General features: G+C 42.8%; 1 protein-coding gene across 4 annotated transcripts in view; it reads right to left on the minus strand.

Moving 5' to 3' along the window:
- Window positions 1-20,797, minus strand: part of LOC121622078 (protein EFR3 homolog B) — a 31,157-nt gene that overhangs the window by 5,102 nt on the left and 5,258 nt on the right. For 3 of the 4 annotated variants that reach the window (XM_041958902.1, XM_041958903.1, XM_041958901.1), the window contains 14 exons: window positions 15,517-15,593; window positions 12,474-12,601; window positions 11,759-11,909; window positions 8,227-8,348; window positions 7,743-7,892; window positions 4,904-5,038; window positions 3,319-3,397; window positions 2,727-2,862; window positions 2,415-2,576; window positions 2,046-2,157; window positions 1,604-1,655; window positions 610-782; window positions 420-495; window positions 160-321 (listed from right to left, as the gene is read on the minus strand). In XM_041958902.1, coding sequence (XP_041814836.1) covers window positions 160-321; window positions 420-495; window positions 610-782; window positions 1,604-1,655; window positions 2,046-2,157; window positions 2,415-2,576; window positions 2,727-2,862; window positions 3,319-3,397; window positions 4,904-5,038; window positions 7,743-7,892; window positions 8,227-8,348; window positions 11,759-11,909; window positions 12,474-12,601; window positions 15,517-15,593 — 1,715 coding nt within the window. Of the gene's footprint in view, window positions 1-159; window positions 322-419; window positions 496-609; window positions 783-1,603; window positions 1,656-2,045; window positions 2,158-2,414; window positions 2,577-2,726; window positions 2,863-3,318; window positions 3,398-4,903; window positions 5,039-7,742; window positions 7,893-8,226; window positions 8,349-11,758; window positions 11,910-12,473; window positions 12,602-14,135; window positions 14,161-15,516; window positions 15,594-20,797 lie in introns of those variants that run through there. The other variant, XM_041958905.1, reaches the window with a different exon arrangement.

Raw genomic sequence — 20,797 nt, forward strand, 5'->3', positions numbered from 1 at the left:
TTTAACCACTCATCTATATAAAAGGTATTTCTGGTTTTATCTCCTTATTTTGTGCTGGCAGACAACCATGTCTGGGAGTAACGACAGCAGTAAATGCCTCAGTTATTTCCAAACAAAATAAATCAACAAGTAAACATAAGACATTGCGTGCATCGGTACCTGCAAGGCGAGCGCCAGGCGAATGAGGTCCACCACCACCTCTTCGTTGGCCAGCTCCACGCTGAGAAGACCCAACAGAGCAAAGAGGGTCTCGTAGTGCAGCCGGCCGCTGCTCTGCTCCTTACAGCCCAAGTAGATGTGTCGGTACAGCTGCTGGCCGTGCTGTGAGAAGGAGGATGGTGAGTCAGAAAAAAGGGATTTCAAGTGCTCTGGATTTGCGAGTGAGAATATTGATATGTTGAAACATTCAGAAAGCCAACCTTTTTCATGAATAAGTTGTCCTGTCTGGAACATTTGTCAACTTTGAGCTTGAGGACAGAGATGTCTGAGATGATGCTGCATAGAAAGAAGACAAGGATTAACACAGACAGTCAGTGACGTACAGCTAAGCTCCAAATTAGACTACAAACCTGCGGGCGGACACACACACACACATACACACACACACACCTTATGTTGGAGAACTTGGGCGTGTTGTCGTGCCTGTCGATGAGACTGAGAAGGATTTGGAGCACCAGCAGCCGGACCTCTGGATCCTCTGTTAGAGAGAAGGACAGCAGCGGCTCCAGGAATGAGCTGGGCAGCGCTGTCAGCATGTTGGTGGTCTGGAAACCTGCCGTTACCTGACAGATTGAAGATCGCAAGCAATTAATGGTTTACAATGTTCCAAAACATGAAGAAAATTCATGATAAACACTTTGCGGTTGTGGCTTGGCCGTTGTAGCGTGCAAGCTATAAATAATGCATTATTCCCTACACATAATCTGACAGCTCTGGCTGACCATTTTTATTTGTAATCAACACCACATCTGGAGCTCATGACCTAGACAAGCCTAATGAGGCCACTGACTGAGCAGCTATGTGATCTTAATCTAATGCAACTGTTCTGGTGTTTGATTTTCTTCACATGAATTAAGATGCTTTCAAATGAGCACAGATTAAATGTTGAGTGAAAGCGATAACTCTTCTGGGCTGATGTGAGCACTGGGTGTGCCTCCCGTTAGTCCCACACTCGCAATCAAGTGCAGGAGAGAAACACCAGACGATCACCAGAAACGTAGCTCTGCTGCTTTAGCTCACTGGAAGACGAATGTGAAGCTGAGCGGATAAATGAAATAATGAAAGATTATGGAAGACCATAAGAGCACTGCCAAAACAAACATGGATAGAAAATGATTTTTTCAAGAGCTGTATGCTGAGATGATAGCTATTGAGAAGTGAAGTGTCACCCTGACTGATTGGACTGGATTGGTCTACAGTTATATCACTGTCATGAACTCTTTTCTTAAAAGGATAAAATGCACTGGCTCAAAAGGACAGACTGAAAAATAAAAATCTTAAAAATTAAACTGGTGATCGTCACCATCTGTGTTAGCCTCTGCATCTTCAAAGCCACATCTTTAGAGCATTCTAAATAAACAGTAATGCGGGGTTGAAAACATACCTGGACCAGGGACTTAAGTAACATAACCTGGATCATCCTGGTACCCTCAGGCCTGGAGATGAAAGCAAATTAAGATGCACATTAAAACTCTAAGTCACCAACCTTCAGGTCTACACAGATTTATTTACAAAGTACTTTTGATCGATGGATGGAATAAGAAAACAGCCGGGTGTGAGTGCACAGTATGTGTGTCCTGAGCACATGCTGAACAAAGGGAATGTTTTTCAGGCTAACTTTTTTCAACACCACCCTGGAACTGTCCCTACAGGCCATTTTAACCATCCTGAAGTGAATGTGAACCATCCAAAAACCAAAATCCCTCTAGTCTCAGAGGTGTCCCGGAGAAGATCTCTGTTCGTCTCAAACACATTTCTAAAGTCCCCTGGATGACGGGACATGTTAGTCTCGAGCCCTGGTTTCTGGGATTTGTGAGAACACTGACCCGGAGCCTGTGGAGGGCAGAGCTAGGTGAACCCCAGGGACAGGGATCTTGCCCATGATGAAGAGCATGACCTCCGATCTCTGGTATGTTGGGAGAGTGTTAGCAAATGAACCTGAAAGAGACAGAAAGAGAGAGGACAGAGAAATGAGCATCAGATGGATGAGAGGAGGATTTGGAGCAAAGGGTAAAAAAAAAGAGAGAAAAAGGAAATTAATACTGGTCTGCACAGAACGTGTGCACACAGGCGTGAATTCAAGCACAAGTGAGATAAACATAAGCACAGCAAACTGATCCAGTCCATGAGCCTGTCTTGCGAAGCCTCCCCCACACACACGCACACACACACTCAAACACTGTCCAAAGACTCACCAATGGTCCTGATAACAGCCTCCTGTAACTGCCTCTCCTCATGAGCTTTGATGATCTTGGTGCCGATGTTGGTGCTGCCGTCATAGGAGCCAGTCAACTCGTAGTCCACGCTCAGACGGAGCTGTCGCAGCAAGGTGTTAAACACCTCCAACACTGTGGGACCTGCATACACAAGCCGTGAATAATCAGAAGACTACTTTACCCAGAAATACAAATTTGCACCTGATGTGTGATGTACTTAGTCCCCCTTACAACGTGCCACCTGGGACCTCGCTGCGCATGTGTGTGTGTGCAGTGTTTCAGTCTTCTCACCTACAGAGCCGCTGGCAGCGATGGCGGCTGCCTCCAGCAAGACTTCCACTATCCCTGCCCGCACGGTGGCTGAATTCTTGCTGTTTGCATCCAGGTGACCGAGAAGCTGCTGGATTACCAAGTGAGAGTGCTGGGACTAAGAAAGGCGGAGAGGAGGAGTGAATGAATGAATGAAACCAGAGGGACAAAAAAAGAAAAACACAAGAAGAAAGAGAGAGAAACAGAAGTGGCAGAAAACTGGTAAATCAGAGTAAGTCATTCAACCAGGTAGCAAGACTAAAAGCTTTGGAGATAAAACATATCACTCGCAGTTTTGATTCAAGTCCAAAATGAATCACAGCTGTGCTGAAGGGTTGACACCCAAAATCTTCAAACATCTCTAATTTTCTGAGCTATTTTGGGCTGTAAAACCGTAGCATCTCGATGAAAACACACTGGATTTTGCACTGCTAAATTGTGTAATAACCACCTACAAGATAAATTGCACAAAATGTTTCATTTGGACCTGGATTTGAGGTCAATGGAGTGAAAGAGACAAAAACAAGGGGTGAGGAAGAGGCCTTTGTGGATATGTAGGCACTGTATCACTCACCTGGATGGAGTACATGATGATTTTGAAGCAACGCACAGCAAAGGTCTTTCCCTCCCATAGAGAGTGGTTATCTAAGTGCCTGGGGGAACACAGACAGGAAGAGAGGGATGCGGAAGATACAGAAGATGTAATTATAAAGCGCCAGCAGTGATAGAGAGAAGCATGGGATAGAGAGCAAATTTATAGTTCCCCAAAAAGCCCAGACATCCAGACTCCATATGTATTTTGCATTTAAGAATGATACATGTATTATAATGTACTGCAATGTTTACAGCCAACAATCAATAATACAAGAATTTAAAGACACACAAACATTTAATTCTTTGTTGAATATAGTCAGGATGTTGATGTAGGATGCAAAAAGTGCAATAAAATAATAAAAAAAAACAACAATCCCGATCAATAATAACAGTCAGGCTGACAACATCCATTAAACACAATCAAGATAATTACTGCTGAGCAGTTGATCGACTTGCAGGACGCATGGAGACAGAGAGGTGGGGACAGAGTGATATAAATGCGTAAAGCATGAGGCAGAAACAGAGACAGTGATGGATGGAGAAGGGCTGGTCTCACACAGCACATGACAGGTGAGAGGGATTGAGGGGAAAATTGAGCAAAAACAGAGAGAAAAATGGATGGATTGAGTGTTCAAAGGAAAATTAATATATCAATTTTTTATATATAACTGCACAAGATAATGGTAGCTAGAGTTTCACACCAATGGATTCAGGCTTTCCATGTTGTTATCCATATCAGCTGTCAGAAAATCTGTATAATAAAAAAAACATGCCCTCCTGCAAGCACATGACACATGTATAAATACTGGCTGACATATTTTATCTACGGTATTTTGCGGTGGGTCTCGGAACTCATTTAGCTTTACCTCATGGTCAGCCTGCTATTCCCACCATACCAGCAACTTCATTGAAATATAAAAGAGGAAGAATTACAAACACTGGCTGAGATGCAGGGAACGAAGCCAAGAGGGGCAAAGAACAGATGGAAATACAGCAAACAAATAATTAAAAGTCAACACAATCCCAAAAAGAATGGGCATTAATGTCGCATGCAGGGAAAGGGAACGGCTCAGACGAAACAACAGTAGAACTGAATTGATTCAAATGAGGGAGAGATGCAGGAAGCGCAAGATTGACAGAGAGAAAGTCAACGAAAAACAATAATCACCAGAGGACCAGTCTTGGAGACATCAAAAGTTAAATTAAATCATGAATCATAAAAGATGATCTGAGAAGCAGGATGAAGCTGCGAAAAAGCAGGGAATCTGCGATGTCTTGTCACAAAATCACAACCTTGCAAGCCAAACCTCAACATAAACACAGTAATATACAACATATATGTCCCATCTGCCAATCATGCACTCAAGTCTAGTCAAAAACAACTACGTAACCTTGCATCGACCTTGTCGCGCCCCCCCCCAGGTCCAATCACTGCACAGACAAAAACGCTGCAACGTAGCACGAAGAAGCATCCTTCCTTCAGGTTTGGTCAATACGTCAACAACAAATCACAAAAAGACGATAGATATTGTGCGCCTAAGAGTTTGCGGGGCTGCCTCACTCACATCAGTACAGGCGTGACGGCATTCTTGATGTTGCCATAGGCGGCTCGTCCCAGGAGCTCCCTGAAGCAGCGCTCCGTCAGCTCCACCGGGCTTTCCTTCTCCTTCTCTGACGCCTGCAGCGGGGAGGGGGAGCGGCTGGCAGCGAGCGGTGCAGGTGAGGAAGCAGAAAAAGAAAGAGAGGAGAGGAAAGAGCAGGGAGGAGGCAAGCAGAGGGAGAGAGGGAGAGAGGGAGAGAGGGAGAGAGGGAGGGAGGGAGAGAGGGAGGGAGGGGGAGGCAAGTCGCGAGGGGGAGAGAGCAGGAGAACAGAGAGAAGGGTTTGAAATCAATTTGATTCAATAACAGTAACATTTCCACAAAGGCTCAATTTTTTTTTTTCACAAAAACTCTCTCAAGAGTGCTGTGTCACTGTAGCGTTCTCTCCTGAGGTGACTTTCCCTCCGCAGTTGACCCGCACTGGAAATTTGGCGACTGTGTCGGCGTCGTGTGTGTACACATTTGTGTATTGCGCATCTGTCATCACCGTGGGGGATATGTTCGTGTCTAAGTTTGTACACGAGTGCAGGATTGTGTGTGTGTGTGTGGGCACTCACACCGGCTCCAGCCTTTCGTCGTTCTCATGCATTGTTAAAACCTCCACCATAACTCTATCTTGGTCATGACTAGCCTCGGGTGGTCCACCAATGATGACATTATTTATTAAACAGCTTAACTTTTTCATCTTGCCTGCTGCTGCTGCTGCTGCTGTGGAGGAAATGTGACTTCCTGCCTCTCAGCAGCTCTTCTAACTTCACTCCATTCAAAAAAGGTAAACAGCAAAACCAAGAACACAGGACTACCACATCGGTTTAACTCTGAGGGTCAGTTAGCTATTTTCCTGATTAATCGATTGTTTAGTGTAGAAAATGTAAACAAAAATGTGAAAAATGCTCATCACGATTTCCCAGAGCCCAAAGTGACGTCTTCAAACCGCTTCTTATAGCCAACCATCAGTCCACAACCGAAGGACTCTTTATTTGCTATTATAAATGATTAAAAAAAAGCTGCAAATTCTGATATCTAAAAAGCTGGAACCAGCAAATGTTTGACTTTTTTACTTGAAAAATGACAGAAACAATTTATTGATTATCCAAACAGCTGGTGATTCATTTTCTTTCAAACCACCAATCGATCAATCGACTAATCGTTGCAGCTCTGTTGCTCAGCCGCTCTCAGTGATCCGTGTCCGATTGAAAATGCATCTAAAAACACCCACAGGAGACTTGCTGGGGTCACCCTCACATCCTTTCATGGCACAGGTTTGGCTAATGACCTGGAAAGTCACACGGAAACATGGGGAGAAATCAGCACCATCTCAAAGCTCATTTGGCTCCTGCTATCTGGCCTCGTATCTCCTCCCACCCAACACTTCACAGAGGCTGTTTTAGAGTGTGTAAAAGGCACGTTTCAGGCGAGGATAATTTCTGTAAAATTTCACTGCTGAGGCGCCTGGAGGGAAATTTCTTGGGGACCCTAAAGCCCTCGCAGGCACCTTCACACCACATTAAAACAAATTAATCATGCTGGTAGTTGTTCTTGTGGTCTAACACTAAAAACAGCGTCCTGATTTTCTCCAGAAATAAAATTTATACAGAAATTAGATTCAAACTTCAGAAGGCTTTGCTGTGCCTGACGTTGATCTTTAAACTTGTACATGTGCTCGGGGATTAATGTAGAGAGAAAGGCACCATCTGTGAGTTTAATTAGACTCTGCACTGACTGCTGTGGATTCTACGGCTGGTAATGACTGGCTAAACTCAGAGTGTGGAGGAATGGAGGATGCACAGCAGGGGCAGGCCTCATAACACAGCGAGCGAAGGGAAGCTGAGAGGGAAATGTCTCTCTCTGTTGGAGTTTGTCCATCTCTTTCTGTCCATCACTCTACTTTCTATTATCTACCCTCATCCACCCAATCTTTCAGTGTTCTTCTCTCCACCCTCCCCCTTTGCTCCCCTAACCCTCAGATGTCGGCATTGACGTCAAAGTCAATTTCAGCATGTGGAATACTGCCAAGAGAGGGAAGCTCCAGACTCTGCATCGCTCTCTCTCTCTCTCTCTCTCTCTCTCTCACTGGCAACCTCTGCAATGCTTGCTCTGTTTGTGTTTTTACCCATTGCACTATTTCTGTTCATGCTCTCCCCCTTTCCCCCCCTCAAAATCTGCTGCTGTCTTTGTCCTTGGATGCTGCAGGTGGGCAAACAGATGACCATAAGGGGACCGGGGCTGTCAGTGGTTCACTCAGTGGTGACAATGATGATGAATGATGTGAGTGATGGCAGACCAGACTGCCAGGACAAATATGGCCTAACGAAAGGCACAATGGCTCTGGACCGTGTGACCGAGGCACAGCGGGTCAACACTGACGCATTTTGGGTCATCAACTTTCTCACCCATATGCTGGCACAGTCTGGCCTTTTGTGTGAGGATGACACACCACATCTACCATTTTTACCTGCATTAAACTGCAGTGAGGATGTAACTTTGTCATGGGCCCCAGAAACACAAAATGCCAGTAAATGCCAATACAATACAGTAGCTAATATTCATAACGGCCAGTTTAAGTCTTCTAGTCAGTAAAATCTATATGAAGGAAATTGTGATTTAGGAAAAAAAATACTGCAGACAAAAGATGGAGTCATCTCAAAAACCACTGGGATATGCCTTAATTATTACCTTTACCTTTATAATGTTATAAAGCAGATAAAACATCCAAAACACTTCCATAAAACATTTGTAACAGGTCTAATAGTGAAAGCAACACACATAACCCAACCCACTGACATTTTCCTTGTGAGCACTCACCTCTCCGTACGCTCTCCACTCTGCAGGTTGAAAAGCAGAGAAGGGACGATCTTGTCCATGTGCTGAGGGTCCCAGATGTTGGCCTGCAGCTCATCATTCACCGTCTTCCTCACCACACCCTGCAGGCCCTTGATACCTGCCATGCGGATCCTGCAGGTAACATTCAAAGACAGACATCATTTGACTGGTACCTGAATCTATAAATGGATGATTATATTTAGGAAATCATATTTTTGTCTCATTTTCAGTCTGTATCCATGTGTCTGGCTGCCATCCTTTAATTCTGCAAAGCTATATTTAACTGTTCAAAGCTGTAACTGCCTATTTTCAGCTGAAAACAAGATTGCCTTTAAAGGATTTGTTTAAGAAGATATAAAAATGCCCAGGGGCAGTGGCAGTCTAAAAAGGACTCCCTGAAGCAGTCTAAAAACAGCAGTTACTGAATAATTCTGCCTCTAGCTCAATCAAGCATCTGTCCACTCACTTGGTGCGGATGTCAGGGTCCTCGTAGCTGGAGTGGCACATCTCACTGAAGCGTGACACAAAGAAGTCATAGCTGCGGTGGTACGATGGTGTGTCCTCTTCTATGTTGGCAAACTTCACAAACTGAAAGGGGAGGAAAAAGAAAAGAAAATACATCTTCATGTCAAACTGAATCTCTACAACTCTCGCGGCTTACAGTTATAAGTCTACTCCTCAAAAGCCCAAGTTTATTAAGAGTTTATTTTTGCATTTGGTGAATGGTGAATATCTCCTAAATTAAAGTCAAACTACAGCACCGTAACATCTCATTAGGAGTGAAAAGCACAGGGCAGAGGGGGGCTCTCCCGCTGGGCCAGAAAATGTCACCATTTAAACATGCTGACATTTAGCTTCACAACACTCTCCAATTAATAAATTATGGACTGGATTACTTTAGAGCCGAAACAGAAAGGATACTACCTGAAGCAAGAATTATAGAATGAACATTCAGTGGAGCAGATGGTAATTAAAGTACATAAATTACCCTTTCAAAAATACAGGCTGGATGAGTGCAGTAATCCAAAATGCAAGGCTAAGAAGAGGAGAGTTTATGTAAAAAATGTAAAAGAAGCCCCTTGTCGATCTATTTCCTGCCTACAAAATTAGTGTTTGGAGTGGTTTTGAAATTAAATGAAGTACCCTTGAACAAATTAAATAAAACGAACCGATAACTGCTCTTGAGATGCTGCAGTAAATTTCTGCAGCGGTTGATACCTCGGGGCTGCCTAGTATTACTGGCAATAATGGAGGAATCAAGGAATCAATGTTTCAACTCTCTGTCTGCTGAAAGGAACTCTGTCTGATTGAAAGCTTTAGGAACAGGGTCTAAAACCACAGGCGATGGAGAGCTGAGGTTATAAATGTTTTTGTTGCAACCAAGACTACATCAGGAGAAACTAAGCCCTTCCCTCAGTCTTGTATGCCACAGCCACTCATGTACTGTAAGTAACAGCGAGTTGACAGAAACACTGACTCTGGTACTGCTGTGTTGAAGATCTGGCTCGTGTTAGAAAGGGCTCTGCTGTACAAGGTTTTAGGTCAGTGAAACGGCGTGTGAGAAAACCTGCGGGGCTTGAGTCCTGTGGTGATAAACTCTGTAATCTGCTGCCTTCACCTCTCTCCGACACTGGTCCAGATGAGCCGTACAGTTCACACCAAGAGGGAAAGATGCCATGTCCATCTTCACAATGCTCAATAACAGGCACTGTGATGCACAATTAATTATACAATATGGCCTAGCATTTGTCCTAAATACACAGCGTGTGCAAGGGAGATTGATAGCACAAAGATTATGAGAGAGAGGCCGGCGTGTCTCGTCAATCTGTGTGGATGACTGCGGCGCTTTGCCAGTGTGGTTTGCAGCTAATCTGATTTCCTTTATGTGTCCTCTGCTGACCCAGGCAATAGCGCTGATAGCTGCTCCCCACATCTGAGGACACTCATCACTCACGCTCCTTCTGCCCACCACTCTGAGCGCTGATCTTCCTCAAATACTAATATAGTGTTCCCCTCAAGGTTAACATCTTTTACTTTGTGCCGTCACATCAGGAAAGTAAATGCACCCTGTCAACTTCTGATTAGATAATACCTCTAAATCCACTGAAATGGGCTGCATCTGATGCAACAGAAAGGCACATCAGACGCACATTAGTGACCAACAGTTCGAGGATGTGGTATTTATCTACATTTATACTAGCAACCTGCCTTAGCTTTTTTTTTTTTTTTCTTGTGACTAGGGTTTAATCTCAGAAAACGGGACTCCCAGCAATAGCAATCCATACAATGTCCTGTTTCCCCAGAAATATAATAACAAGAAAAATGACATTTTGAACACACTGAAACATATTTGGAAAATATGCACACCTACAACTTTCTTGAAATATATGCAACATCTGTGTGTATGCACCGGTGGAACTCACTGAAAGCTTATTGTAATTCATAAATACATTCGACAGTACGGCGAAATGTCAGAGCAGCACTGAAGAGAGACGACCATAGTCTCCTGATCTACCAAAAATCTCACTCCAAGTGAGGGAGAGCTTTTTAAGATCTTTGCTTGTGAATGATGACTTTATTTTCACTCTTTTTTCCCCCGCTGCGCCCTTACTTTCGCTCCTCTCCCAATATTTTCACATCTAACTGGCTGAATAAAGGGTTTATTTTGGCCGAGTCAGAGTCGGTGGTGATTGTTGGAACGGTGGAAAGGCAAGCTTTATTTTCTTTCTGTCAAGTCTGAATGAAGTGTGTTTTATGATGACAAAATTACTGTTTCTGTAAATGGAGTCTGGTGGCTTTGGTGAGAGTGATACAGCTGTTTCTGGTTAAACAAAAAGGATCTTGCCCTTTAACAAAAAGGTATCTTTGTAGGGATCCTTTCCATAATGTTGTCAGACAGGTAGAATAACAATCTGAGCCTGTCTGTGGCAAAAACAAACACTTTTAGTGGACATGCACTGACTGTCTACAAACGCCCAGGGGATTACATTGCAGCCCGTTTCATGGCTGCCAGGTGCAGTGCTCTCACTCAGTACTGGACCAGCTTCAAAAACTGTTGGTCCCATTAGTCACTCCAGCACAAAAAAAAACCTTAGGAAAATGTCTTAACACCCATTTGTCCCGGGCACTGAAATCGTCCAGGATGCATGGACTGGCTTTTCAGAATGGAAACTCTGTATAGAACCAGTCTAAGCTTGATAGAACTGTCAAACATCAATTGAGGATGAGGATCAGCAAACAGATCACAAGCAAAGACCTTGGCATTTTATATTCCTCACGGCTATAGCAAAGCTCAAGCTGTATGCTAAGTTTATGGTAATTTTAATGTTGATTAACATAAATGGCACTGTTTTGCCTTAATTATTATTACCAAGAAATAACACACTAAAGATGTAACTGAAGTTATACTTTATAACAAGCAGAGATGCCAGGATTGCTGGGATAGTGCATTTCTGTTCCCGGGAAAGAAAATGGCGTCTGGCTTGGCCAAAGCTTTGTGTTTGTTTTTTTAATATTAAATTGTATTTACAAAGATAATTTCAATGTTTGTTTGCCAAGCTATGAATAGTTCTTCTTCTTCTTCTCAAAGCAGCTGTGTATAAATCAAATGTGCATAAGTATAAACAAACATTTTATTTTTTTTTAAAAAATGCCTGCGTTTGGCTTTGGCAGTAAACTGAAATTGTACATTTTTCACAAAACTACAATAAGTGAAATCATACAAAGAGCAAGTCAAACAAAGTTGGACAGTGCATTTACCGTTTGCCTGAATGCAACGACAAACTTTCAACACTAAGTTAAATCACTTGATTTGGCTATTCTAATGTTTACCACACAATGTACTTCTTCCAGAATTATAGCCCAAACAAAATGCAAATCATCATAAAGAAGGAACAAAGCCACCAGGTTTTTTAAACGTGCAGGGTGGTTTCATAGCCACAAAACTATACAACAGCTGAAGGATTCTTTAAACTAGTAATATAATCCTAGAGACTCACAGAGTTGGTTCCTAGGATCTGCAGGCTGGGTTTGTCAGACTCTAACAGCTTGCGCACCATCTTGAGGAAACTTTCCACAAACAGGTTGATGCTCTGACAGTGGCAGGCCATCAACAGCTGGTCCAGGGCTTCCATGGCTATGCACACATACCTGAAGAGCAGGGGCAAGAGACACAGAAACATCTGGATGACACCATTAACCCTGTAGGCAAATATATTACGTGTGTCTAGATATTATATATGGCTAATAATAAAATAAATGCATGTAGTCTGAATGTCTATGTGCATACGGCAACAGAAAGGAAAAAATAATAAGCTCTGCAAGATAAAGTCTGGAGACTTGCACACTGAGCAGTTGTCAGCTGGCCTCTGCCAAGCGTAAATGTAATCTGTACAGGCTGTTTGCATTGCAGAGAATCAACACGTGAATCATCAGTGCATCCTGGCCATGAGTCATAAAAGACAACAACTTCTTTGACACATAAAGTCAGTACAGCATGTACAGAAACATCACCGTCGCTGAACCTACACAGCGCCTCTCTGTCTACGTGGCTACGACTTCTTCCTAGGATTTTAAAGTATCAGCTTTATGGTGTTGAATTCAAATCAGTTAAAATGTGGCAGAGAATAAATAATACAGTATTTGTCAGGGCAGAGGCAGCTGAAATGTTTCTCGAGAGGTCATTTTGAATGGCGACTGACTGGTGATTCTCACCCGTATCTGTGTCGGGCCACATCCCTCGACAATCTCTCAGACAGGTAAGCTCCGATGCGGTCGAGCTTCTCCGGAGCTGACAGGGCGTAGAATGTCAGCTTTTCCATGTTGGCCTTCACCAGCCCATCCTAAGGGGGTGAGACAGAGGGAGACAGACAGAGAGGATGAAAACAACATAAAGAAAGTAAGGAAGAAAGTTTAGGGTTCTCACTCACATGGGTTAGTCACTTACAGGTCAGAGATCTCCTCTGACAGTACATGAGGCTGGCATGTCCACTTAACGAAGAGCCAGCAGGTTAAGACAAAAGAGCTATCTGAGCTAATCCAATATTATGTGTACTGAAGCTTATACTACTCAAGGCCTAAATTGTAAGAGTATAAGTAGATCACAAAGTTTCACCTCATACTTTCCCCCTTGACCTACTTTGCTGCTCTTCAGCCTGGTCAATGGGGATGAGGGAGCTAAAAACATCTATAGTCCATTGAGATCCTGTTTACATTTAGACATGCAGGTCCAAAAAGAACAGAACATTGGGTAAACGCTGTTTTCTTTCTGTAAAATGGTAATATCTGTTAAGACTGTAATGTCACGCAGACATGAAGACTGGCAGAATTTGTACCCTGTGCATAGCTATGTAAGGCAAAGTGGCTCTAAAAATACTAACTGTAATACATGGGCCAAATATCATTCATGATTCATCACAAAGAATCCCAGCAAGAAAGCATCTGTGCAATGTTGGAGACGAACAGGTCAGAACAACATGCTCTGACTGACACGAAGATGGCTTAATGATAACTGGCTCTCCCCTTAGAAGGAAGAAACTTTTCATTTTTTGTTTAGATTTTGATTTTATTAGTCAGATATTCCTCTATGAAGGTTTATTCTGTTCATAGAAAAAATGTTGTGCTCTACCTCTAATAGTCCTCGTTTACAAATTGAATATTACTTATTTAATTGTTCAGTATGAAACAACAGACATCTGTGTGTGGGATGTGAGGATCCTTAAAATAATATCTGCACAGATGTTAAGTCCTGATAGTCCAAAAGTCTGACAGATCAACAATGAAAACTACTGTCCTTGTTTTTCAGCTCTCCTCTCCCTGTGCATTTTGAGTATTATTTAAAGCTTGAATTTCTTTAGGGGGAGAGGGACAGGCCAGCAAACAAGTCTTGGCAGCCAATTTATATTCATTGGCATATGATGACATGTCTTAAATGAAAATGTAAGTGAAAGTAATATGGAGACTAAACCATAGCAGCAGCCTATCCTGTCATACAGATGAACACGTATTGAAAGAACAATCATTAGAGGCTGGTAAAAGCTGAATATATTGGTCTGATTTATCAAATTGGGATTGGATCTAACAGGATGTGAGTGGTTCTGTGACTTCCTGTACAGACTGACTGCAGCTTTTTGTCACTGCCCCTGCTGCCACCGCCTGCTGGAGGCACAGCTCATCTCAAATGATTCGTCTGTGTAAAATGACCATACGTGCAGGAGAGTGTAAGCAGCACTGCTGGCCGAGCCCTCTGCTTAAGTTAGTTTGAAGTTCTGTCGGTAGCTTTATGTCAAATAGCATCAATTGGCTGCTATCACAGCAGATATTTTGACGTGTTACAGCAGGACTCACACAGGTGCAGTTAACATTAACAATGGTTACCTTATTTAGCCTAAGATTTTCCAGTTCCTTGGTCCTGCTATTGTGCATGCCCACTCATAAACATGGCTTCCTGGCACACCTAAAATAAACTGGAGCCTCATTAATTTGTGCTTCTCCTGCAAGGACAAGTCAAAGTGTCTGTTGCAGAAAAAGGGAGTATTCCTCTCATCAGAGGGTTGTTGTGGAGATCAGCACAGGGTGACAGCTCTGCTTCTCTAAAACATCCTGTGGCTGGAATCCATTATCGATTACACCACCAGAATGTTGCAGCTGGCTATAAAACACCCTCCAGCTGAAAAGCTGATTTTTGGCTTTTGTTCATTAGAGTCAATCATTTTGTGCAGGCTTCTGTAGAGTGTTAACAGAGTAAATCAAGGAACGTCTACGTGACTCTTTGTAGTCTCTTCCCCTCCAATAAACTTCACAACCAATCAAATTTAAACTAGTTGTGGACACACAGCTGTGGGGACATTCTTTGTGTGCAGAAGACACACACAGCAAATACAACTTACACTTAAGCCCGTTACCACTAATTATCTGGGAAAAACACTGAAATACAACAAAAATGTACAAACTACCACAGGTTCACACAATGTGACACAATTCTGAATAAATGTTATCAGACACCTTCATTATTAGCAAGCTGCTGGGATACAGTTAGTTACAGTCAAGGCAGCGTGGAGCCAAACTTAGAAGTCATTTTTGGGCGCACAATGAGCAGGTGCACATGCACGAACACAAACGTAAAACAGAGAAATTGGATCAGTGTGTTCTCGTATGCCCAATGCATTGCAGTTTTGGCCACAGACCTGACAGGTAAAGTGGGTTACTGCAGCAGCACAGAGGCACAAATGAAAAGTTTCCTCTGCAACAAAATCAGCTCCTTCTTCTCCACCCAAATTAATTCTCTTTATGAGTCATCTGTATCAGATCCCACTTATAATCTGAGAAAATGGTAGCGAAGATGAGGTCTGTGGTTTGATACCAACAGCTTTGAAGGAGATAGTTAGGTATGGAGGTGGTGCAGAGTTTTCTTATCACATGTATCTCACCCTTCCTAAGTCTAAGACAATATCATAACGTGGTGTTTATATTTACCTGCCAAGGGACTGCAGATGGAAAGCTTCCAGCTAAATCTGGTACAGTGCATTATTTCTCACAGTTTCTTCTCACATTTTTGAAATGTGCACTGTTCCTGCATAAATTAAACTTAAAAACTAGATGTTTAGATAACAATCACCTTACCAATAATGAACCAAAGGCAATAGAAAGATCCATACAATTTCTATACATAATCATAGAGAGGACAGGGGAATAGCTATCAACTTCACACAAAAAATGCACATGTTTGGGTTAGGAAAGTGTCACTTAAGCGTCTCACCTCTGGGTCTTCTGGGAAGATGTTGTCTACCAGTCTCTTGTACCGAGGCCTGAGCGCCCCACAGCAACCACAAACCCCTGAAAAAGACATGGGATGAGGAGGAAAATTAAGCGCTTGAAAAGTAAGTCATACAAAATGAATGTGCGTTGCTGTGTAACAACTGTCAGATTGAGTCAGCAATGAAAATGCAGCACCAGCTTGTAAAATAATAATGGGTAAAACTAACAAGCAAATATTGACTACAGCCTCGTCAGTATTATTGTTAGGGTCTTACTGAAGTGTCACACTTAAATATAAACGTGCACATTGTTAATTATAATACGTAGGTGCAGTTGTCTAGTCTGTCTAGTTAGCTAAAGTGTAGAGAAGCAGGGTACTTCCTAGGGAGCTGATGAATATGGAAAGACGAGACAGACTGGCCCAGCTCCACCAAAAAACCCAAAACATAGCAACAACAGACAAAACTGCATGCTCAAAAAATACTGAAGCTGCCAACTGTTGCATTAAAATCAACATGTCAGTACTGGCTTGATGCCATCACTACCTCCGAGCCCAACATTAAAAACATTAAGATATGCCCATCTATATGAAGCTTCTGGTAAACAGAAGCTTTGCTGAGCGATGCCAATTCTGTGCAAAGAGATTTTAGTAGAGCCAGATATGGAAAGAATGTGGTCACAAGACAAATACAGACACAGCAATGTTGCTCAGATGATAAAACACACACACAGACAGACAGCCAGACAGACAGACACACACACACACGCGCACACACACACACACAAAGATAGAGAGAGAGAGAGAGAGAAAGGGAGAGAAAGAGAAAGAGCGACAGAGAGAGAGAGAGAATCTCTCACAATGCTATCAAGATAGCCTTGAAGAGAAAGGTGCAACACACTGAAGAGTGATTTTTCTGACTTTGCACTGAGGCAAAGCAGGCAGCAAAGAGAGAGCTGGATTCTGATTGGTTGAGGGAATTCAGCAGTAGTGAGTCATAAGGGGACCCTGGGAGAATGTAGAAATGGGGAAAAATGGGATAACCTCCAAAAACCCAAGATGAATAACTTAACCCTTCATACAGCTCTGCATAACAATTATTATCTTTCAGCTCACATCAAACAAGGATATGTGAGATTAGGAGTCACAAAAGGTAATGAAAAAAAGCAGGTTGTTATGGCGTCAGCAGTGCAGTGAAGTTTAATGAAGAATTTGATAGCCTGACACTTCCACACATGTCAGACAAAAGTAAAAGTAAAATTTGCTGATGTGCAGAGAGCACACTGACCAGACATGAACAAGATTACCTGCTTACCTTACCTTACCCCCAATTTGCCACCACATCCCTCACAGCATACAGTATCCATCATACAGCAGATTCTCCCTTTTTAATGCTGCACCAGAAATACCTAAGAAATCTGATGAACACTGCTCACACCATGTGACACTCCTACAGGGAGTAGACTGCCCAAACCAGCTGTTCACTAGCGCTACACATCCTAAAAACCCAAAAATGTATTTTCTCAACACAAAATGGACCAACTAGGCACATTTCACAGCGACGATAGAGGCAATCAGCTGCCAACGTGCGCCTCACGACTCACAAATGCAAATGGACAAGATGAGCTCGGCTATAAAAACACTTCGCAAGACACACAGGAACCAAGTTTCCTGTTCAATACAGTTGATTTCCTTGTGATATATGTACAATCACAATTTACAGAAATAAATGAAAAGATTTAAACAGAAAACACCGGAAATAAAGTTCCCAGACCGTTGCAGCAAAGACCCCAAACAAAACATTTGGCTGTGACTAACAATTATTTAAAAGATTTAGCAATTATTCAATTAGTAGCAAGTTCTGAGAAATGCCCAACTCGCCTTCCTAGAGTCTTCAAGTTGTTTGTTGTCCAAAACCTAAGGATATTCAACTGACTGACACAAACAAAAGCTGCAAATCCTCACATTTGGCAAGCTGGTGCCAGCAATTTTGGGCGGCATTTTTTATTTAAAAATGACTTAATCGATTATTTTCTGTCAATTATGTAATCTTTTTTTTTTTCAGCTCTATCTTATCTCACCTGAATGTCTTTGCCAAGTGCATCCATTCATACAAAGTTATTTTGTGTGAATGTGAGTGTAAATCCAGTGAGTGAACTAGATGTTTTAATGAGGAATAGCATACTTGAAGTTCAATATTTTGGTTCATTCACAACTTTTCAAATCTGTAATGAGGAACACAGCGTGAGGATTATGAAAAGAACGTGTCCTATGTCAAAAGTAATTATTTCAAACAATGTGGCCTTAAAACAGTGTTGGTTAGCCCATATGGGCACTGTAACTCCATCTTTTACACCAAAATAAATGCAGCTCTGTTGGCAATGAATGGCAAAAATTTATACAAAGTACTTTATAATTTGCACCCATTCACACACTGGTGGCAGACGCTCCCAATCTGGACTGACCATCAGGAGCCATTTGGGGTTCATTGCCTTGTCAAAGGGCAAATTGACATGCAGACAGGTGTAGCTGGAGCTGAACCACCAACCCACTCCACCTCCTGAGCCAAAGCTACCCCAAAAATATTCCCTCCTCTGGGCCACGTTCCTACATTCATTAGCCTTGTGTTATTATCAGTGACCTGCACCTGGGAGGAGGGCAGTCAGCATGGGCAGGATGTCCTTTTAAAGCCTTTTAATAGAGTAAAAGGCATCTTTAGTGCCTTGACCACTTAAAAGTCTGTGTTTCAAGGTCTCTGTCTGCTCTCTAAACGTTCTGATGGAGTCCGCAGCAGGAGCTCTGCTGGAGCTCAGGCTTATCTCTAAGAGCTGCATGTCTATTCATAGTGCTGCTCCTCTCTCCTCCATCACTTCAAACACTAATGAGACCTCTGCACCCCTCCCTCCCTCCCCCTGTCCCTTCCTCCCCCTGTCCCTTCCTCCTGCACCCACCCAACCTCCCTGTACCACCCTCTCTCATCGTTGCTGTATTGGCCCGGGGCCTGAGTGTAGGAGTCGCTGATGAATTAATGAAAATGCAGCAGGTCCCAAGTGTAGAGCGGAAAGGGTGGAGGACAAAGAGTGACAGAGACACAGGCAGTGAAAGAGAAAGAGAGAGAGGATGGAAGTGCGAAGGGGGAGGTGGACTGTGGTGCATGGAATGAGTCACAGATTAGTGCTACTTATTGCATCTTCTCTGTCCAGTATAAATCTGTCCTGTCCTCTCTGTCAGCAGTAGAGGGAAGAGATTTTTTGGGAGGAGTAGAAAGAGAGGTAGCCTCAGAAACATTTTTGTTTTGTTTTTCATGGGAAAACTTCAGTAATGTTACTGTGCCAAAACTCAGTAGGTGTAGCAATTTACATATAATTCAAACCCCTGTGATGTGTTATGATTGGTAATAAACAAATATTCCTATTAATAGGTAGTGTTCTATATTTTTCATTTTTTATTGTGACCTGAAAGTTTCTGCTATTGTTTTTTTTGAGGCCGATTACAAGCAGCGTTAATATAAAATTGTACTGTACATCTGAACAGTTTTTTGAGACAAAAGCCAATTCATCTTAAAAAAGGAAAGTAGTGTCTGCATTTTCAGAAGCTTGATGAAAGGCAGTTGATGCGTTGGTAGCTCAGAGTGGCACATACCAGATACTGGACACGATAACAATTAATGCTAAAGGACCAAACAACAGCTCCAAAGACATTCAGTTTAAATTATATGTAACGGAGCAATTTTGCCTGATAATGATTAAACTGTGTTGAAAAATTTGTTGCCAATTACTTTCCAGTCAATTAAGTGATTCATTTTTTCAGTCCTGAAACACAATGGCGTTAATGAACATTAACATATTCAGCTTCCGAGGTGCTCATGACTTCGAAATGTGCTGCAATACCACGTTTATGCTGGAAATGACACCAGCTGCCTCACTTCCACTGCAAGACAATGCTGCAGCTGTGTCGAGTTTGTGTAAACAAAAAAAATCAAAAGAGTTGTTTAGCGTTCCTGGTGTTGGTAATGGTGGGTTAGTATGGAAAACGCTGAGGAGGTGGGCGGACAAGAAGTTGGATGACAGCGGTGTAAAGCACACATAGGGGGTCTCACGACATCCACCCACTCTGCATGGCAAGCTGACAACACGTTTAGGGGCTGGACACTGAGCTCCTCCACAGTTCCATACACTCACACATGAGCCTACACACAAATGTGCACACATACACACACACACACACCAAAGAGGATGAAGCAGAGGAACAATGAATTATTGGTTGTGGGTAGACAGAACAAGAAAATAAAGAGAGGGTGGACATCTCTGCAGCCTGGTGCACCAGAGTTGGGAACTTTAGCCTGTGAGATGTCTCTTACTTGCTTCACTGAATGGATCGTAAGCAACACATCCATGAGGGATGAATTTACGTGTGCATATGTGTACACATGTGAGGGGTCTCCACCCCTTAAATCACCACAGCAAGGAGCCAGCCAATCACAATGCTATTTTTGCCCACATAACAATGGGTTGGTGCATTAACAGATTACACTCTCCATTTCCCCCCGGATGTCAGCTTAGCGTTTCCACTTCAGGGAGAGAGTGAGAGAGGCAGAGGGAGATAGAGAGAGGAGAGAAAAAAACGCATGCATGAAGTGACAATAATAGGAGAAAACAAAAAAAAGACATGAAAGACATGTTTGTGCATGATAACATTTAAAAAAAATCCTTCACACCCTTACACAAACACAGTCAAGTAGGAGTGCTGCTCTGTGGGCCGCACATGTTAGCACTGGGCAAGCACCACAAACCAAAAAAGTTCTGCATTAACTTCTCAGGAAATGGGAAACTAATCACAAAAACACACACACACACAAGGTAGTGTATGACAAGAAGCCCAGCGCATCTTGCAGCGTCATATCTGCACCTGCTGTCCCAAAGCTGCTCTGTTGTACCACGAGTCACATGGCTGACAAGAGAGGGTAAATATAGTCCTGATGCCCTGCAAGGAGAATATTAAACACACTTTGGATCTGTGTGTATGTATATTTGTGCAGCTGAGAGAGAGACAGAACCGTTGACACACATTTAGACCTCACCTTCACCTGGGGTCATGCAAAGCACTGGTTTTACAGGCCACGCACACGAGCATGTATACAAAAACACAGCAGCAGACAGTGTACAGTCTGTCGCCACCTCCATGCTGCATATGCATTTACCTGTGCAAAATACATGACACTTCTCATGATGCTTACAAAGCATGTTGTCCTTCAGGGGTGTTCTTACATAAGAGAGGGGGAGAT

This window comes from Chelmon rostratus, chromosome 18, assembly GCF_017976325.1.
Source record: "Chelmon rostratus isolate fCheRos1 chromosome 18, fCheRos1.pri, whole genome shotgun sequence".
In the NCBI taxonomy this organism is placed as follows: domain Eukaryota; kingdom Metazoa; phylum Chordata; class Actinopteri; order Chaetodontiformes; family Chaetodontidae; genus Chelmon; species Chelmon rostratus.